General features: G+C 41.2%; 2 protein-coding genes across 4 annotated transcripts; both read right to left on the bottom strand.

Moving 5' to 3' along the window:
• Positions 1-3,494: 3,494 nt before the first annotated feature.
• On the bottom strand, positions 3,495-5,842 carry LOC127296813 (uncharacterized). Its single transcript, XM_051327043.1, has 2 exons — positions 5,544-5,842; positions 3,495-3,785 (listed from the first exon to the last, which is right to left on the bottom strand). The coding sequence occupies exons 1-2, from the start codon at positions 5,765-5,767 to the stop codon at positions 3,695-3,697; spliced, it is 315 nt and encodes a 104-aa protein (XP_051183003.1). The 5' UTR covers positions 5,768-5,842; the 3' UTR covers positions 3,495-3,694.
• A 2,296-nt stretch (positions 5,843-8,138) lies between these two features.
• LOC127296795 (pre-mRNA-splicing factor ATP-dependent RNA helicase DEAH1) lies at positions 8,139-17,356 on the bottom strand. 3 transcript variants are annotated; one of them, XM_051327018.2, is made up of 27 exons: positions 17,011-17,354; positions 16,779-16,909; positions 16,480-16,665; positions 16,317-16,400; positions 16,120-16,206; positions 15,688-15,721; positions 15,557-15,611; positions 14,552-14,611; positions 14,373-14,444; positions 14,146-14,209; positions 13,963-14,042; positions 13,798-13,865; positions 13,379-13,436; positions 12,767-12,827; positions 12,625-12,687; positions 12,427-12,495; positions 12,121-12,210; positions 11,509-11,595; positions 11,280-11,395; positions 11,134-11,200; positions 10,001-11,041; positions 9,848-9,910; positions 9,036-9,159; positions 8,846-8,946; positions 8,540-8,602; positions 8,384-8,456; positions 8,139-8,294 (listed from the first exon to the last, which is right to left on the bottom strand). In XM_051327018.2, the coding sequence occupies exons 1-27, from the start codon at positions 17,108-17,110 to the stop codon at positions 8,248-8,250; spliced, it is 3,144 nt and encodes a 1,047-aa protein (XP_051182978.1). In that variant the 5' UTR covers positions 17,111-17,354; the 3' UTR covers positions 8,139-8,247. The 3 variants fall into 3 exon arrangements, with proteins under 3 accessions (XP_051182978.1, XP_051182992.1, XP_051182984.1); XM_051327032.1 differs by lacking the exons at positions 16,480-16,665; positions 16,779-16,909; positions 17,011-17,354 and having other exon boundaries at positions 16,120-16,223; XM_051327024.2 differs by lacking the exons at positions 8,139-8,294; positions 8,384-8,456; positions 8,540-8,602; positions 8,846-8,946 and having other exon boundaries at positions 9,091-9,218; positions 17,011-17,356.
• Between the last annotated feature and the right edge of the window lie 201 nt (positions 17,357-17,557).

Here is a 17,557-nt window from a genome sequence, read left to right as displayed (position 1 = left end):
TTGAGCCAAATTGGAGATAATTGCATTCAAGTTGGATTTTGAAAGCAATGTTAAGGAGAGAAGTAGTAGTGGTGATACAAATGAGGGTGGTTGAATTTGATCAAGATATTTTGGCTTGGTGAGGTCTATGATCACTACATGGAGATTCTTGATAGAAGCATGTAAGGGTATAATCACCACCTTCCAAGTAGAGGAGGAAAAATATCTTCTCAAATGGAATTGACAAAAGATGAGAGATGGGAAAAGAAAATAAATAGGACATAGATCATGTTATCAAGAACGTAGGTATTAGGGCCTTTGATATTATCTAGCTAACATGGGGGTACTTGCATATCAATGTCCCATAGTTAAACTACTTGGAAAAGAGAAGGGCAAGAGATGGCATGTGAAGTGTTACATGTATTTTGGAAAGTTGGGCCAATGATCAATTACCCAGATCAAGCATAGATGCAGTAGTGATGTTTAAAATATGGATCACTGAGATGCATTAAAGGCAAAGACAATGCCATGGATTATTTGATCACCGGTCAAATAGTCGTAGGATTTTGTTGTGGTGAATATGGTCTTTATTTGAGCTAAACCAAAATAAGAAATCTTACTTGAAGTATTTGAAGAAAAGGGAGGGTTTTGGAAGAGTAGAATGATCCATAGAGGAAATAGAAAATATGGATCATTCCACTTTATAATTTTAAGAAACCAAAACTACATTCAAAGGCTTTCACAAGATTTTTTGTAAATACTTTGTGCCAAAATAAAACAATGTCTTTTAGAAACCCTTTTGTGATACCATGATCAAAGGTGATCGTAGTCAGATTTAAAAAGGAAAGGTTTTTGACAAGGTCCTTTGATTTAAGATTTTGAGTCATAGGGAAAAACAAAAAGAGGTTTTCTGGTTTAGGTCAAAAAGTTCAATTATTTTTAAAGAGAGGAGGTTAAGGTAATACAAGAGTGACCATAGCTTCACTATTTTTCTGGAGGATAGAAATTGTGTGTTGAGGTACTTATGGGAAAACACCAAACATAGGGTTTAATGTATTGGTAGGGAAAGGAAAAAAATCCAGGGCCACACAAGTGTTTTATTTAGTGAGTTGCTAAGTTGTTTTATTACTAGAGATCTTGTTCTTGGAGGTAGCTCAAGACAATTTTCAACAAGCATAACAAGACAATTTATCTACCAACAGATCAAGGAAAATCATCTTCAAGCGGATCAAGACAATTCAATTACAAGCAGAACAAGACAATTCATCTTAATTAGCCCTTAGAAAAAGTTTTTGCTCCCCCCTCATTTTTTGCACTATGGACAACTATACATGGTTGCAAAAGTTGGGGTGTTACAAGTAGGAATCCGAAGTAGATACCTTCCATATAATGGATTCGCGGACCTCATCATTGAGCCGCAAAGTAGAAGTGAAGCGCCAAAGCCGCACGAACTCCTCTATGTGGGTGGTGTTGAGGCCGTTGGAGAGGTCAATTTGGGCAACCCAAGCATTTCCAAGAAGGGCATTCCGAACTGGCCATTTCTTCCTCTTAGAGATAGCGTAGATGGAGGGCGCAAGAAATTTAGGGGCAAGGCCATCCGCCCAAGGACAGTTCCAAAAACAAGCCTTCCTCCCATCTCCGATTGTGACCTTCGTAAGAGCGTAGAAGAAACCCATGTCATCGTCATTACAAGGGATCTCGGTCCCAGCCCATGGTCTATCCGGCTCAGTCCATTCCAACCATGGCCAACGAAGGCGCAATGCTCTAGAGAAAACCTCCGAGTTGAGGACACCAAGCCCACCAAGCTTGGTGGGGCGGCAAACAACAGTCCAATTAACTTTGCATTTGCCGCCAGACACCGTGTCGGTACCCGCCCAAATCCAAGCCCGGATAATCCTTTGGAGAGCTTGAAGAACTCCGTCGGGACGTTGAGAGTTGTGAGGAGGTAGATGGCTTGGGAAGTGAGCACCGATTTGGCCAACGCGGTCCGGCCTGCAATGTTGAAAGATTTTCCTTGCCAAGGGGCAAGATGGCCGGCGGTCTTGTCTTCAATATATTGTAGGTGAATGCGTTTGATTCTCTTTATGGCAAGGGGGATGCCAAGATATTTCAGCGGAAAGGAGGCAATGGTGGCTGGAAGGTCGGAAGTAATATCGTTGAGGTCTATGTCGTTGCAACGTATGGGAGCAACCAAGATCTTATGGAAGTTAGTGTGGAGACCGGTGACGTTGCCAAAATTGGTAAGGATGTTTGCGAGGTTGGTAACATCATTCTTGAAGGTGGGGGCACAAAAATGGCGGCATCGTCCGCATAAAGCGACTTGCGAAAGTGAGCTCCTTTGCCGGCAAGGCGGCGCAACCTCCCTTGGGTGGTGGCGATCTCAATGATGCGCTGTAGCGGATCGATGGCGATGTCGAATAAAAGCGGGGAGAGGGGGTCTCCTTGGCGAAGCCCGTGGCCATGAGAGATAGGCTCTCCGGGGATTCCATTTAGGAGGACTCGTGAAGAAGAGCAAAGGAGGGCGGAGATCCAGTTGCGGAAACGAGGGGGAAAGCCAAGCCGTTGGGGAAGCTCAAGGAGGTAACCCAATCGGACCGAGTCGAAGGCCTTCTTGATATAAAGTTTGAAGAGAAGAGTAGGATTCTTCCTTCTGTGAAGCCATCTAGCATAGTTCCGGACGAACATAAAATTATCGTGGATGCTCCTAGACTTGATGAAGGCACTTTGGGCAATGGAGACAATCTCCTTCATGCGAGGGGCGAGTCGGGAGGCCAGATTTTTGGCTACAATCTTGGCGAATCCATGAATGAGGTTAATAGGGCGGAAATCGGAGACGTCTTCCACCCCATCCTTTTTGGGAACAAGGACGATGTTCGCGGACCCGCGAGAGGGTCAGGCAGGCCTACCGCCGGGACGGGATGGAGCAGAGGACCGGACGGCATGCTTGTCACGGCTACACTGTAATTGTTGGGATTCCTTTTTTTTAGGGTAAAACACAATATATTAAGCTAGCAAGCCGCCTCATTAAAAATCTTCCAGTCCCCTTCGGTACCCTGGTAAGGAAAATAGTGCGTCTGAAACTTGTTGCCCGAGTTCAAAACAGAGTTACATCAGCGATTAGATCAGAAATCACATGATCCGGAGGATCATCGACCCAAGCTATAACTCTGTTAGCCTCAAAACTAAATCTAGCTAAATTGTTGGGATTCCTTTGGTTGCACGTATATATCTTACACTCCTTTCTTGCATTTAGAACAGGAAAAAAACTGGCAGATACTGTCTCGGAATGAAGGATTGTTTCAGGTTCAGTTGTTCATTTTTTTAACTTGCCTTACGCTCATGTAAAGTGATTTATATTGGAGATTAATTGATGGAGTGGTTAAAACATGCCGCACACAATTTTGAGCGAAATCAGTCCAATTCCCAGGCTTTCAGGTTACGGCATAATCTTTGCGACAACGGCCATGATTTTACCAGGGCTCAGTTTACTGTTTGGTCAGTTGAACACCAGGGGGGAAACTAAACCTGTATTTTATCATCATAGAAGTTGATGTGTGCATTCCAAGTACCAGCATAAATAAACCAGTTTACAGGCGAGAGGAAACAAACTCATTGCCAAATCAGTAGCAAAACGATTGACCTAATACAGAATGTCACTTGGTAGCAAGCAGAATATTTCAGCATTAAGTAGTAAAATGAAACTGAAGCAAGGCAACTACTTGGTTCTCTTGACCGCACGCCTTCCCTGGCCCTTCTTCGGCGGACCCTTCCCACGACGCTTCAGCATTTCAAGCTTGGTAAGACGCCTGCACAGAGAAATATATGGCGTTGTTAAGAACTTAAAACTCACACCACACTCCTAAGGTAAGAATTTCTTTCATTTATGGTTGGCATGAATGATATCACGGCAACCAAAATAACCAAATGGGGTGGCGAAAAATGGACAACAGTAATTAGCTAAAGTTTAGTGATATATCTAACAAGGAATATAGTTTTTGCCCATGCTGTTGGTCCCATCGTGGTTATGCAAATTCCAGCAACATGAATAGCATGTATCTACTGGTTAGAAACATGCCAAGATGGTCAATAAAACCAACTTACAAAAACACAATAAAACAGGGAATTTGACATGAAATTTGGTTAGCTCATATATTGCTCATAAAATATCATGTTTATTACTCCCTCCGTTCCTATATATAAGCCATATATTTTTTTAAGAAAAAATCCAGAATATAAGGTTTATTGCGTTGTCCTACTTGTATGGACAATATTTTTGGAGATTTGATTAGGTTTACTTATCTTATGCAAAGTCCTCTATTAGCTCACGGCAATTACTTACGGTTAACCCTAGCCAAACATGGTGTAATTTTTTCTAAATATGTATTTCTTAATTTTCGTGCCAGAAATTATATGGCTTATATTTAGGACCGGAGGGAGTATAACTCAAGTTCTTACAGTTGGTTATCAATGAAATAATTTTAAAGATAGCAATAGAAAGTAAGTAAATAATCAGTATGCCTACAGTGTTTTGGTAAAGCCAGAAAATAATGCTTGGCCTTTCAGTGGCCAAGTCAGCATTAGGTAAGGATCTGAAAGATTTTACACACCTTAAAACCATAACTTGTAACAGCAGAGAAACAATAGCGTAAGTAGCATACACATAACGAGCAATGAAATAATTAGCTAAATAAAGGCGGTTACTCAAATGCCAAATGGAAAGAATACAAACAACCTAGCAAACAAAATCTATGAGTCTGGTAAGGCTTGCCTTTTCATGCTTATAATCAGCACTCCAGTTACCTCTGACTAACAAGAACTGCTCTTGTGAAGCAGATGCATAAAGTACTCGTGGGCGCTAGGTAACAGAATTACCTAACATCCTCTAGCATATGCATATCCAGACAGCCAGAAAGATAACATTACCTATTCATAATAACCAATACTCGTAAAAACTGTACATCCCTCAGGCGAGATGCATAGCAAGTACACACTGGATATATGCAAAACAGTAACCAAACACAATCCCTATCTTGATTTAATCATCTTAGATCTGAACAAATGAGGCGTAGAGCAGAAAATTCAGATTTGTATTCATGATCTTCACAGCAGTAATCCAAAAATCTACTGCTGAAAATGGCTTCCTCAATACTACAAATGACAATAAGCACGATTATGGACTACAGTCAAGAATCAAAGCAGCGCACAAATAACAAAATGATGTATGGACATGCTGTTAATCCGCTCAAAGCCTGCATCGACAGAATGATGTATGCACCAATAAAAATGACCACACATCTGCTACCTGGGATCGCCGAGCTAGTAATTTGCGAGGGCATTCAGGCAACCACATGCATGGACATTAGTAAACAAGGAAAGAATGCCGTGCCACCACCTGACGGCACACCAGGCGGTGAGGCATATCAGCAAACACATAACAGGCGTCAGCGTCACCTCCCCGAGGAATGAAGCATAACGACGAACACGTGGTGGGCGAGCGCGACCCCAATACGGTGCAGCCAATTTACTAGAGGGGAATGAAGCGCAGGGCGTGCGCGGGGGCTTACTCTTTCTCCTCGCGCGCCATGACGATGGGGTCGTCCCGCTTGATGTCGTAGGGGTACCACTGCGCGAGCTGCTCGCCGATGAACTTCTTCCGCAGCAGCTTTGTCGCCGCGCGCTTTCCGGAAGGGTTGACCGCGTGGCCGAACACCGCGGCGCGCGCCTCCGCTGCCCCCGCCGTCACCGCCGCCGTCAGCAGCTGCCGCAGGCCGCCCGCCGCCGCGCTCATCTTGCTCGCTCTCTCGGTGGATCGGACGCTCACGATCTCGGCTACGGACGGCCCAGGGTTTTCGATAGCTCCCAGCCGAAGGCCCAGGTCGACTGTGGCCCATTTAGAAAATAATTAAGGAGCGTCCGTCAGCTGGTGTGGATCGTGATGGGTCGCCGCCTCGCGCAGCGGTGTTTCATTGGACCAAGCTGTAGTTGTAGCTGGATGCTTATGAGAGCAATGACAAGCAGAATTTAAACCAGAGGTTAAATATTTTGATGTCTCTCATAAACACTTTGATGTCTCATAAAATTCGGATTGCTCGATGGTGATGTCTTCGTCAATCTTACGACCCAACGAATGAGTTTCATAGACTCGGTTTCTTTGAGAAGCTTAGAGCATCTCTAGCCGTGACTGAACTTGTCGAAGCTAAAAACGGCGAGTTCAGTCTCCCGAATTTTACGTTTTCGTTGATTTTTGTCAAGGCGAAGAATGGAAACCAAAAATACGAACTGAAATAAAGAAATCAAACGCCGCAGGAAATTTTTGGCGATGAACATGCGAAATGCAACGAGTTTGATGCTCCGATCGAGCTACATTCAAACATAATTTACATATATGATATAACCCATAAATTAACTACTAATCCTCCGCCGTGCGCCTAATTTGACCAAAATTTGGCCCTGGGATAGTCATTGGGGCCTCTACGCGCAGCGAAGGACGGCTACGCGCGCTAGAGCACTCCTAGGCGATGATGAGGGCGACGAGCTCAATCACAGTCGCCTCCTCCGCATAGTCCCCGCTGGTGAGGGGAAGCGCCGGCGCGTCGTCCTCGTCGTCGCTGCTGTCGGGGTTCCTTGTTACAAAAAAAAAGTTCATGCAATAAATAAAATCTTCACGTATTTTTTAAAATGTTGACCGGTCAAAGGTTTGAAAAATGATCATATATCAAAAAAAATCATGGGTCTGATTAACTAGGTCGCGCCTTCTCTGGCGTCTAGGTCAATACCGAAATAATTGGGAAATTTTTTGTTTTAGCCACACTAGTTTTTACCTATTTTGCTTTTATCACTCTAAATTTTGACATTTTACTTCTACCCTGCCAGTTCTGATAATGTATCAGTTTTGCCTATGTGGAACGAAATCTAAATGAAAATGATGAGTTCTTATTTTGTTTTGCCCGTTTTGTTGTTGTTTTAGTTTTGCATTTGTCATGTCAAAATTTATGGTTGCAAAAGTAAAAAAGGGCAAATTCTAGTGTGGCACTTATTTTGTTTTGCCCGTTTTGTTGTTGTTTTAGTTTTGCATTTGTCATGTCAAAATTTATGGTTGCAAAAGTAAAAAGGGCAAATTCTAGTGTGGCACTTATTTTGTTTTGCCCATTTTGTTGTTGTTTTAGTTTTGCATTTGTCATGTCAAAATTTACAGTTGCAAAAGTTAAATGGCAAATTCTAGTGTGGCAAAAACAAAACTTTAAGATTACAGGATGTCGTATCTTACTTTTATTTTGCTGTTTCAAGCGCTGAAGCTATCATGAGGGCTCGTTGGTTGACGATGAGGCTTCGTCATGAGCCCAGAAGAGACGGCGTGTTTTTTTAGAGCTACGGTGGCCAGAGATGTGTTATTCGTGTTTCTAAACGTCCGTAAGGACCTTTTTGTAATACTTCATTTTTATTGGAGGGCTTTCTTGTAACTCGTAACGTAAATCTGGAGCCTCCATGCTCGACTGGATAATGTCGTCTCCAGAGTCCAGAGACTCGAGGGGAGATTGGCTTCCGCGTGAACCTTACGACTGCATAACAAAAATCTTAGAAAAGACAAACTGTACTTTTCATTTACCTTTTGAAGATCATAATTTATCGCAGCCATAATAAAGATAACAGATCTAAGTAACAGTCCACCAAAGCCAAGTAGCAGACATGATCACATGTATAGGCAATACCGGAATATGGTCTACCCTGCTACCATCAGCTATACTCCCAAATTATCGGAAGCAGGAAACAACCTTGAAAAGAACTCCAAATATGGTCTACCCTGCTACCATCAGCTATACTCCCAAATTATCGGAAGCAGGAAACAACCTTGAAAAGAACTCCATATCTGGGAATCTCTTAATTCTGAGATGCACAGACAGATGTTTACAGTGGTAACTGGTAGACCAATGCTGCAATGCATGATACAAGGACTGTGGGTAGAAACCCAAAACAGCTACAGCCTACCTTTTCTGCGAGATTTATGACACTCGGTATCAACGCTGTGTCATGTCCAACTGTCTATTACTACATCTCTACAGCCAGACTTAACTGGTATAGCTACCAAAACTGTGTGCACATTTTTCACATAGAAAATTTCACACAAGAGCGAGCTATCTTGACGCTTAATCAGGAATATGGCGAGTGACAAAACGGAATCCACTAACAGGAAGAGGAGAGAAGCAACCTCATGCGCTAGTCTTTGAATCCAATTAGAGAACATTTACCCAGATGCTTTGTGAGTCCTAGCTACAACGCAGCTCGTCCTTGCCCCTTGGGTAGCTTCTTGGAACCAGCTGTGCAGAGAAAAGGGAAATGTTGTTTAAAATACATCTCTTTCCCATACTAAGCTTGAACCAAAAATAGCATCATGTTCCACACTTACCGTCATCCACATCTTTTAATTGGTAGTAATGCGGAGCAATTTCCACCAGCCATTCAGGCTTCAGTTCCGTCACCTACATTGTTTACAGCATTTCAGAATCAGTCATGAGAACCAATTCTTTCCGGACTTCCTTAAAACTGGATGAACTGTGCATACCTGGCGCATGTACTCTTTTGTCGTGAGAACTAATTCGTGATATATTACCCATCGAGGAAGTAGCTGCATTAGGCAAATAAGCATATACAACATTAGAACTAAAACTTGAATGAGTACTACTCCCTCGGTCCCATGAAGGTTGTATGAGATTTGTCTGAATTCAGATGTATCTAGACACTAAATAGCATCTAGGTACATCCAACTTTGGACAAATCTCAGACAAGTTTCGTGAAACGGAGGGAGTACTATGGATAGAATGTCAAGAATGTAAGCAAAAGAAAGTGGTATAAATCCAAGTGAGCTTGCCTGTGCTAATCCTGAACTAGGGTGGACAAAGACAGTCTGAGGGTTCTTAACAGTTCTATATGAACCATTCTTCTGCAAACGTGCAGAATGGTGGAAGAAACCTGCAACACGCAAGTACTCATTCATCAGATTATAGATCTCAGGCAACTTCCACACTAAAGCAACTGCATCGTCAACACAAGTGTCATACCTGATGTTATAGCCTTTTTAATAGCATCCAAATCACTGGCGTTTGAACAAACCTCAATCTCAACTCTCTCCAGAAGTCCCTCCAGTTGATCTCGAATATCTCTTGCCCTCTTCATGCTACGGACCTGATTTATGAAAGGGCATGTTTTTCACATAAACTTTGCGGAAACAGTCATTCTGATTACTGCATAAAGTGCATAAAGAAGCTGTCTATAGTGTTGTCAAATTTGAAGGTACACCAGGCAAGTATTAGATGTAATTATTAATAAAGAATGCCACCTCCATTACCCTATGCCTTATGCCCTACACTACTAAAACAACATAGCATATGTTAAGAACCACACAAAGGCATATGTTAGTATGTTGCAGTCAATGTCATTCGTCCTGATGCTCATGCGCATCAATCCTCTATATATCATTGTAATACCGTCGCTCTACAATTTGCAGTACATATGAGATTCCCCATCAATACTTGAAGTTTACCCTTTCAAGAGTATGTAACACTGGGCATGGTAGAAGCGAAACATGATTTTGCAGTACAAAATGTACGGAGCATTTCTCCTTCGACCCTATGAGCATGCGTATTCTCTTTCAATCATTACCCATACAATAGTAGATACTAAAGTTCTATTGGATAGAGCAAGTGCTACACACACAATTAGTAGCAACAGAAGTCACCAAAACCTAACAAAACCTAGAGGAAGGCAATATCTTGAAATAAAAATGATGCTAATATGATGATGTCTATAGAATAAAATAACTTAAAACTTGATCACATGAATGCATGTTATAAATTACAGAACAAGAACGTACCTGGATATAATTTTCATAACACCATTGAGTTGAGAAGTCTGTTTCTTTCCACGAGTTATAGACCTGAAATGTTCCTCAACAAATTAGCCCTTTACAGCTTAAATCCAATAAACAAAATGAATTCTGATCAATTACAAGGGCAGCGAATAATACATTGAGTAAAGCTATATGGTCCCCAACATTGCCAGTGTGGAAGTTCAACCTTGCATTATCTGCATGAACTTGTTTGTCCTTCGGACGATAGAATATAGAATTGCCAATCGACAACATAGATGCAATGGAGATGACCTCATCAGAACACTTATATTTCTCGGCAGCTACTATCGACTTTGACAGCATAGGATCTAATGGAAACTCTGCCATTCGTCTTCCAGTCTTGGTCAACTCCCCACGACTGTTGAGTGCGCTGAGAGCAAAAAGTTGTTCCAAGGCCTTCAACAAGGCCTCTGAAGGGGGTGGGTCCATAAAATCGAAATTAACCAAGTCATGAATACCAAGACTCTTAAGTGTAAGTACCACATTCGCAAGGTTGGTTCTTTGAATCTCAGGAACAGTATTATCCTCAAGATCATGCATGTAGTTATAACTTGTGTACAGACGGAAACATTTTCCTGGCCCTGTCCGTCCAGACCTTCCTGCCCTCTGGTTTGCTGACGCCTTTGAGATAGGATTGATAAGCAGGGATTCCATGCCTGTACGGGGGTTGTATGACTTGATCTTACAAAAACCTGGGTCAATAACATATTTTATACCATCAATGGTTAATGAAGTTTCTGCTATATTAGTGGCCAGGACCACTTTCCGAGAACCCTCAGGGGTTGTCTCAAAGATCTTCGCTTGTAGTTCAGTAGGCAGATTTGCATAAATAGGGCATATATTTAGTTCAGGAATCTTTGTGCCTAAGCCCCTAGTTTTGTGTTTAAGGATTTCATCAACTGTTTCAATTTCTTCCTGCCCTGTAAGGAACACTAGGATATCACCAGGGGGTTGTGTCACATGTATCTGTAAGATTGTGACAATGGCAGCATCAATGTAATCTGCTTCTGGAGCTTTTGTATAATGAACTTCAACAGGGTATCGCCTCCCAGGAATCTTGAAAATCGGAGCTGAATCAAAGTAGTCGCTAAATTTTTCCGCGTCCAGGGTTGCACTTGAAATGAGCAACTTTAGATCTGGACGAAACCTTGCAATGTCCTGCACGCAGAGCATTACGTGTATGAGCAACTGAGTGGGTGTCTACAAGTCTGGTGACAAGCATATGAAAAGTGTAAGACAACCCAGCTAACCTTCACCAAACCAAACAAGATATCAGTAGACAGTGTACGCTCATGAGCTTCATCAACCATGACAACACTACACCACAGATAAATCGATATAAATGGTATGTTCAATAGTACAAATCAAATAAAGGACATGACCAACCGACGATTACCTATAGCCAGCCAAATCTGGTTCTCCAAGAAACTCCCTCAAAAGCATTCCATCGGTCATGTATTTAATCATTGTTTTCTCGGAGGTGCAATCCTCGAACCTTATGGAGTAACCAACCTGTAGGGTGGTACTAAACATGGTTATAATCATAGAATTCCGTAAAATGTGATGGCAGATCCATCGCATAAAAACATTCCAGAACTTGACACTATTATACAAAAATAACTAACCTCGTGTCCCAATTTAACACCCATCTCTTGAGACACCCTTGCTGCAACACTCATGGCTGCCACTCGACGAGGTTGCGTACAAGCAACCTGCAATTTCAAAAATTACCTTGAGTTTACAGTTAAGAGCCCATAAATTCACTTCAACCACATCATTAAGGCTAAACCTAGTCGCATTTCATAGAACAATAGCAATAGAATGTTACAGAAGAAAAACTATTGCAGATTTTTGTGAAGCATTAAACAAAAATCCAACTATTCCTATAAGCGGCATTTGTATTAACATAAAGTACTACATCTCTATGGCATACTAACTTCCTACTCCCTCCGTTCCATATAACTCCGCATATTAGGTTTGGTCAAAGTCAAGTTTTGTAATGTTTGAGCAAGTATAAGATAAAATATAAACACCTGCAATACCAAATGTGTATAAGATGAAAGTATACTTTATTATGGTTCTAATAATAAGGATTTGATATTGTATATATTAATTCTTTGCTATATAATTGGTCAAACTTTTTTACCAAACCTAATATGCGGAATAATATCGAACAGAGGGAGTAGGTCATAATAACACAAATTCATTAGAAATATCAATGTGGACGTGTGTCATACCTTTCCTCTTGCTGTATATCCAGCTTCATGAAGATATTGAGGTATTTGCGTCGTTTTACCAGAGCCGGTTTCTCCCACTATGACAATAACCTACAAGAAGCACATCCATAAAAACTCAACAAGACAACAAATATACATAATTAGACCAGACACAGATACTTATACAGAGAAGAGATACTTCTTTTATCAATATTGTTCAAATTTAGGGAAGAAGGGAAGGGGACTTGGAAAACTTGATAAGTTGCTTGCTGAATTTTGACGCAAGTATTTCACAATGGACACTACCATCACAGAAGGTTTGCCAACCTGATATTCATCAACAGCCTTGAGCAGTTCATCTCTGAATTTATAGATTGGAAGGGTTTTCCGCTCATCCTAATTTAAAAAGGAGGCCATATGAAAGACAAAAACAACTGTTAGGGACTATAATTATCATTCAGCTATTATTAAGAGCATGCGGCATATGTTCAAAATAACAGATAAGTTCAAAATTTGATCACACACCTGGAGCTCCCTTTTTAAAATATCTTTTGCATCGATGGTCTCTTGGTCTGAATCGTCTTCAAACTATAAATACGAAAGTTCAGTAAAACAAAATCTTAAACAATCAAATTAGGAGAGAAAGGGTGCATATTTAACTGACTACCTGAGTTCCTTCTATGACCGATGATTTAACAAAATCAATTTGATCATCATCGAATATATACCTAAGAAGTTGAAAACGAAATGTGAGCACAAACAACTGTTGAACAAAGGTGTGGTCAAGGTTATACATAATTCAACTGTTCAACAAGGTGCAGGCAAAGGCTATAGAGAACACATTAGTGGAACACAATCAGAACATTTAGTTCAGGTTATATTAAGTATTACTAGGGCCTGTCTGGATGAGGGGTACTTTTGTGTGAGCTTCAGCATTCAGTTCAAGCTTGAACTGACTACCAACTCAGTACAGAAAAACCTCCAGTCCAAGTGCCACCTTACGGTGATCTTTTTATTTAAAACAAAGTTCCTGAGCAGAAAAACCTCAGGATATGACGTGGAATTGACTGCTGACTGAGGTTAAAGAAAGTTAACCAAAAATCTTCACAATATTGGCTTGTGCATTCTCCATCTCCTAGTTCAAACAAAATTTTAGCTAAAAACAAGTACCTCAACCAACTACCTTACATACACAACTCTAACTAGAAAGATGGAATGTTAGAAACGAAACAGAAAAGACCCTGCTGATAAACAATTCAAAAGAGGAAGAAGAACTTACTGATATTCATCACCAGACTGCTTTTTATCTTTTGATCCAAACTGCAGTTTCGACTTTCCTGAAACAAGTCAATTTCTTGTTAAATACTCCCTCCGTTTTTATTTACCCTGCGTTTTGGCTTTAGTCAAAGTCAAATTTTCTAAAGTTTAACCAAAGATGTAACAACAAATATCAACACCCATAATTGCAAATTTATATAATATAAAAATACATTTTAAGATGATCCTAATGGTACCCATTTTAAATTTTAGGTATTTATAATTTTTTCTATATTTTTAGTCAAACTTTGGTAATTGTGAACGGATGGAGTATAAAACAAAGCAAATAGATATAATGTCAGGAAGACATCAAGACGCCAATAATGATAGCCTGTGGATAATGCAGCACAACTGATATGAAATCCAAGTAAATGATATTACCTATTTGATGTTCTTCCCATGCTTCCTGTTCAGCAAAAGGATTCATTTTATCTTTGCCCTCTGGATCTCTGCTTGTCCGGCAAATTCAGAAATCAATATATTTAAAGAAATTCGGGAGTAAGTTACACAAGGAGCATGATACAGAAGGAATCGCAGAATACATACTTGTATCGCTGCATTGCTACAGAGAACCGCTTTTCTTGATTGACACCTTCACCCATGTCATAAGCTTCAGGCATTCTATACTGAAATTCACATGAATTGACGAATTGATGACATTCACATCAAAAGAATACAGTATCACCATTACTCTGTGATTTTTTTTTGGGGGGGGAGGGAGGGGGGTACCTCAGGAACATCATCTGTATTGTCAACATGCTCCTTGACGAGATCATATATCTTCTTTTTGTATCTGCACATGGTAGTTATTAAATGTCAAGGTTTACTTGCAAATGTGGTGCGCAAAATTCTACACATGTGTGCTTCTAACTAAAGGAGAAAAAACATCGCCTATATTAATCATCACAAAGTTAGCAGTAGAGAGTGATTTTATTGGACTCAGTTAGAATCAGCACCTGAAGTCATTTTCTTCTGCTTCGGTCAGTTTCACGTCCTGAAAAATGTATTCATGATCAATAATTTCGTCCCTGCATTTTGCACAAAAACAATGACAAGTTAATGCATGTACCAATTTGCCCTATAGAAAACATCATGAACACCAATATACTTGCATTAGAAGTTCTCTTGTACTTACCGGATCTCATCAATTTTTTTGTCCCTTCGCTTTTGCAAGTACGCCTGCCTCGAATAATTTCTGCACATTAGTTTTAGAGGAATGTTAATAATCCATAACTCCTGAAAGATCTTCTCAATGTTATTGCTTGATTTTTCGTATATTCAATAAGATAACTCAAAGCATCAAACTTCTAAATCCAAGCAAAATACAATTAATTTTACCCTTATATTATGTGTCTTTTCTATGATGTCATCTGCTTGAATACAAGATAAACCTTTAAAACTATGTAAGAGAAAATGGTGAGCAGTTACAAACAGCCTTTTTCCCAACAGTGTATAATCATCAAGGACAAGCAAAGCAGCACAGCAGTCATTTGCATGCATAAGCACCACACAGCTACACATAAATGTGATTAAATTTTCAAGGAAAGGAACAATTCACCTTCTGTGTGCACCATCAATTCATTCAATAAAAATTACGGTAACAGAAGAAACAAGCCAAACTTTCTATAAACTTCACCAGTACATCTACGAACATAGTACAAACAAGGGTATTTAGTTTCTACTCTGATACTCCAGTCATAGGTGAAACCCTACTATAGTCAAGAAAAATAATTATTTCCATCCACAACTTCTCCAAATATTTAGATGTGCGTACATAATAATAGCACAAAGCTATAGTACAACAATGGAATACCAACTGTCCATTGTGCTCAGTTTGATGAGCCATCCAACAAGTTCACTGAATGCTGAAGCCATTAGCCCCTTGCAGACAGATGGGCAAATATTTAATAACTCTTTCACCAAGGCAAAATATACACCATGGTTACTTTCTTTCTGCTTTGTTTTTTCTCTAATTTCCTCTTGAAACAATGACTGATTATGGTACACGATGTGAACTGAATAAGTTTTTCATCAGTACAATGAGCAAATAAACTAATTTATTACATATACCGTGTCAACAGAAATTTAAAAGAAAACAACAGTGACAAAATAGAAAAACAAAAATTGCAACAGCAATAACCTTAAATCTGAAGTGTCATTCTTGTCCATTGCTTCTGCTCTTCTGATAAGCTCCTCTGTTAACAATATTAAATTAATAAATTGCAATGGTAATGATAAAGCAGACTAGTACACATGTTCAGGTAAGTATACCTTGTTCTTCCTTAGATAACTGTCGCTCCATCAACTATACATGAGAAACCATGCAATAAGATCAGCTCAAAGAACTTACAAGATTCAAAAAAAACATAACTGGAAGACAAGATTTGTGGCAGTTCAGGAATATGCTCAGTGCTAGATTTATTAAGGTAGGTGATGCAAGGAAATACTACTAAAGAGATGTTAATACATGTATATTGGCATGGAGTTCAACTTGTTTTTGGTTAAGTAAGCCCTTTAAGGTTGGTACTTCCCACTAATTACTTTCCCAACCTTTAGAGGGCACATTGGGCTAAAAGAACTTGGGTACCCTAAGTCCATTTCGCAAAAGGGAAAAAAAAAAAAGAGGCTTCGCCATTTCAGAAAAAAAAAGTAAGTGATAACGGATATAGAAAGGCAAAGAATATCAGCTTGCAAGACAATCACCTTTCGAGTGTGCGCCGCATCTCTTTCTTTCATGTTCTTCTCTAGCTGAGCTCTTTCCTGTTGGTCTCGGATAATTTCTTGCTCTTCCTACAAGGCATCAAACACTATAATGGATTCAAAAGCACATTTTAATTGATCATCCATGCTTGCGCTTTTTTTTTGTGCAATGTAATAAGATTCCTAGACGAAGAACATACGTCAAGGGCGTCATTGCCGTCCTCATCATCCACCTCTTCTGTTCGTCTTCGGACACTCCTCTCAGAATTGTGGGCTACTGTTTCCTGCAACACAACATTATCAACTGAGTCAACGCATGCGAAAGCAACACGACTAAAGGGTGGGTACCACGCCGTCTCTCACATCATCATCCTTCCCATCGTCTTGGTCTTCGGCCTTCCTCCTAAAATGCTTCCTACTCTTGGAGGACGCAGTCGCCGTGGTCGAAGTGTGGTTGTCAACATCATCCTCCTCCTCATCGGCCAGCAGCTTGTAAGTGCTCTGTTTCTGCACAAGCTTGGCTGCCTCCCTTTCCTGTTTCTGGTAATCCTGTGAGCATCAAGGGAAAGCATAGGATTTAATCATCATAGACACATTCACACTGACCGTTCTTAGCACGCTAGGATTTGTCAACGACGGAGGTGAGGTGAATCAACACTTACACTGATACCCCTGCCCTTGCGGGGAACCTTGGCGTAGATGTCGGCGGCGAAGCTGCGGGTCTCCGCGGTCGAGGAGAACCCGTACTCGACCAGCTTCCCCACGAGGTCGCCAGTAGAAGAGCATTCCTTAGCTGAGCGCACGCGCGCGCGCAACCCCAAATTAGAATTAGATTAGAAGGAAAAAAAATGAACCCGGCGGGAGCAGAACAGGGCAGAGTTAAATTGGTCGTACCTAGCCCGATGACGTACTTGACGAGGACGCTCGTCGAGTATCCTTGGACGGACATGAGCTTGTCGGAGACCCAGTCCCTGAGCTGCTTGTCGCTCGCCATCGCGGGCGGATCGGAACGAAAACCGCGGAAGGGGTGGACACAGCCGGGACGCGAAGGGGAACGGCGATGGCGGCGACGCGCGTGAGAGGTGGGGGGTGAGGCGGAGTCGGAGGCGGTGGCGGTGGCGGTGGCAACGGTAGGCTAGGGCACGGCGGCAGCTCTAGGGCATGGAGATACTTCAGTTCAGAGCCGCCATGGGAGGGCCGGATTTGGGACAGAGGGGAGGGGGGTAGAGTAGCCGGGTGGGCGGTTCGGTTTAGGCAGAATTTCGAGGCGGTTTCCTATATCGGTTTTTCTTTGAAGCAGCAACACAAATCAAAAAACCGACCGACATGCCACAAAGCTTTGGTCATGTTGCGTACAACAGCTCGATAAGCAGCGTCGACTGTGAAGGTGTTTCTCCACATCTAGACCTTGTGGCTGCTCCCCTCTATTTTCGGTGGCGCT

This window comes from Lolium perenne, chromosome 1 (genome assembly GCF_019359855.2).
Source record: "Lolium perenne isolate Kyuss_39 chromosome 1, Kyuss_2.0, whole genome shotgun sequence".
NCBI classification, from domain to species: Eukaryota; Viridiplantae; Streptophyta; class Magnoliopsida; order Poales; family Poaceae; genus Lolium; species Lolium perenne.
This window is presented reverse-complemented; position numbering and strand designations above follow the sequence as displayed.

What these genes read in the sequence shown, in the direction of transcription:
- LOC127296813 (XM_051327043.1), bottom strand. Translation starts at nt 5,767, where the DNA reads ATGAGCGCGGCGGCGGGCGGCCTGCGGCAGCTGCTGACGGCGGCGGTG. An exon ending in ATGGCGCGCGAGGAGAAAGA is followed by an intron (nt 3,786 to 5,543) that starts GTAAGCCCCCGC and finishes TTCTCTGTGCAG; the next exon opens with GCGTCTTACCAAGCTTGAAA.
- LOC127296795 (XM_051327018.2), bottom strand. Translation starts at nt 17,110, where the DNA reads ATGGCGAGCGACAAGCAGCTCAGGGACTGGGTCTCCGACAAGCTCATG. An exon ending in CAAGTACGTCATCGGGCTAG is followed by an intron (nt 16,910 to 17,010) that starts GTACGACCAATT and finishes GCGTGCGCTCAG; the next exon opens with CTAAGGAATGCTCTTCTACT. An exon ending in TTTTAAAAAGGGAGCTCCAG is followed by an intron (nt 12,496 to 12,624) that starts GTGTGTGATCAA and finishes TTTTTAAATTAG; the next exon opens with GATGAGCGGAAAACCCTTCC.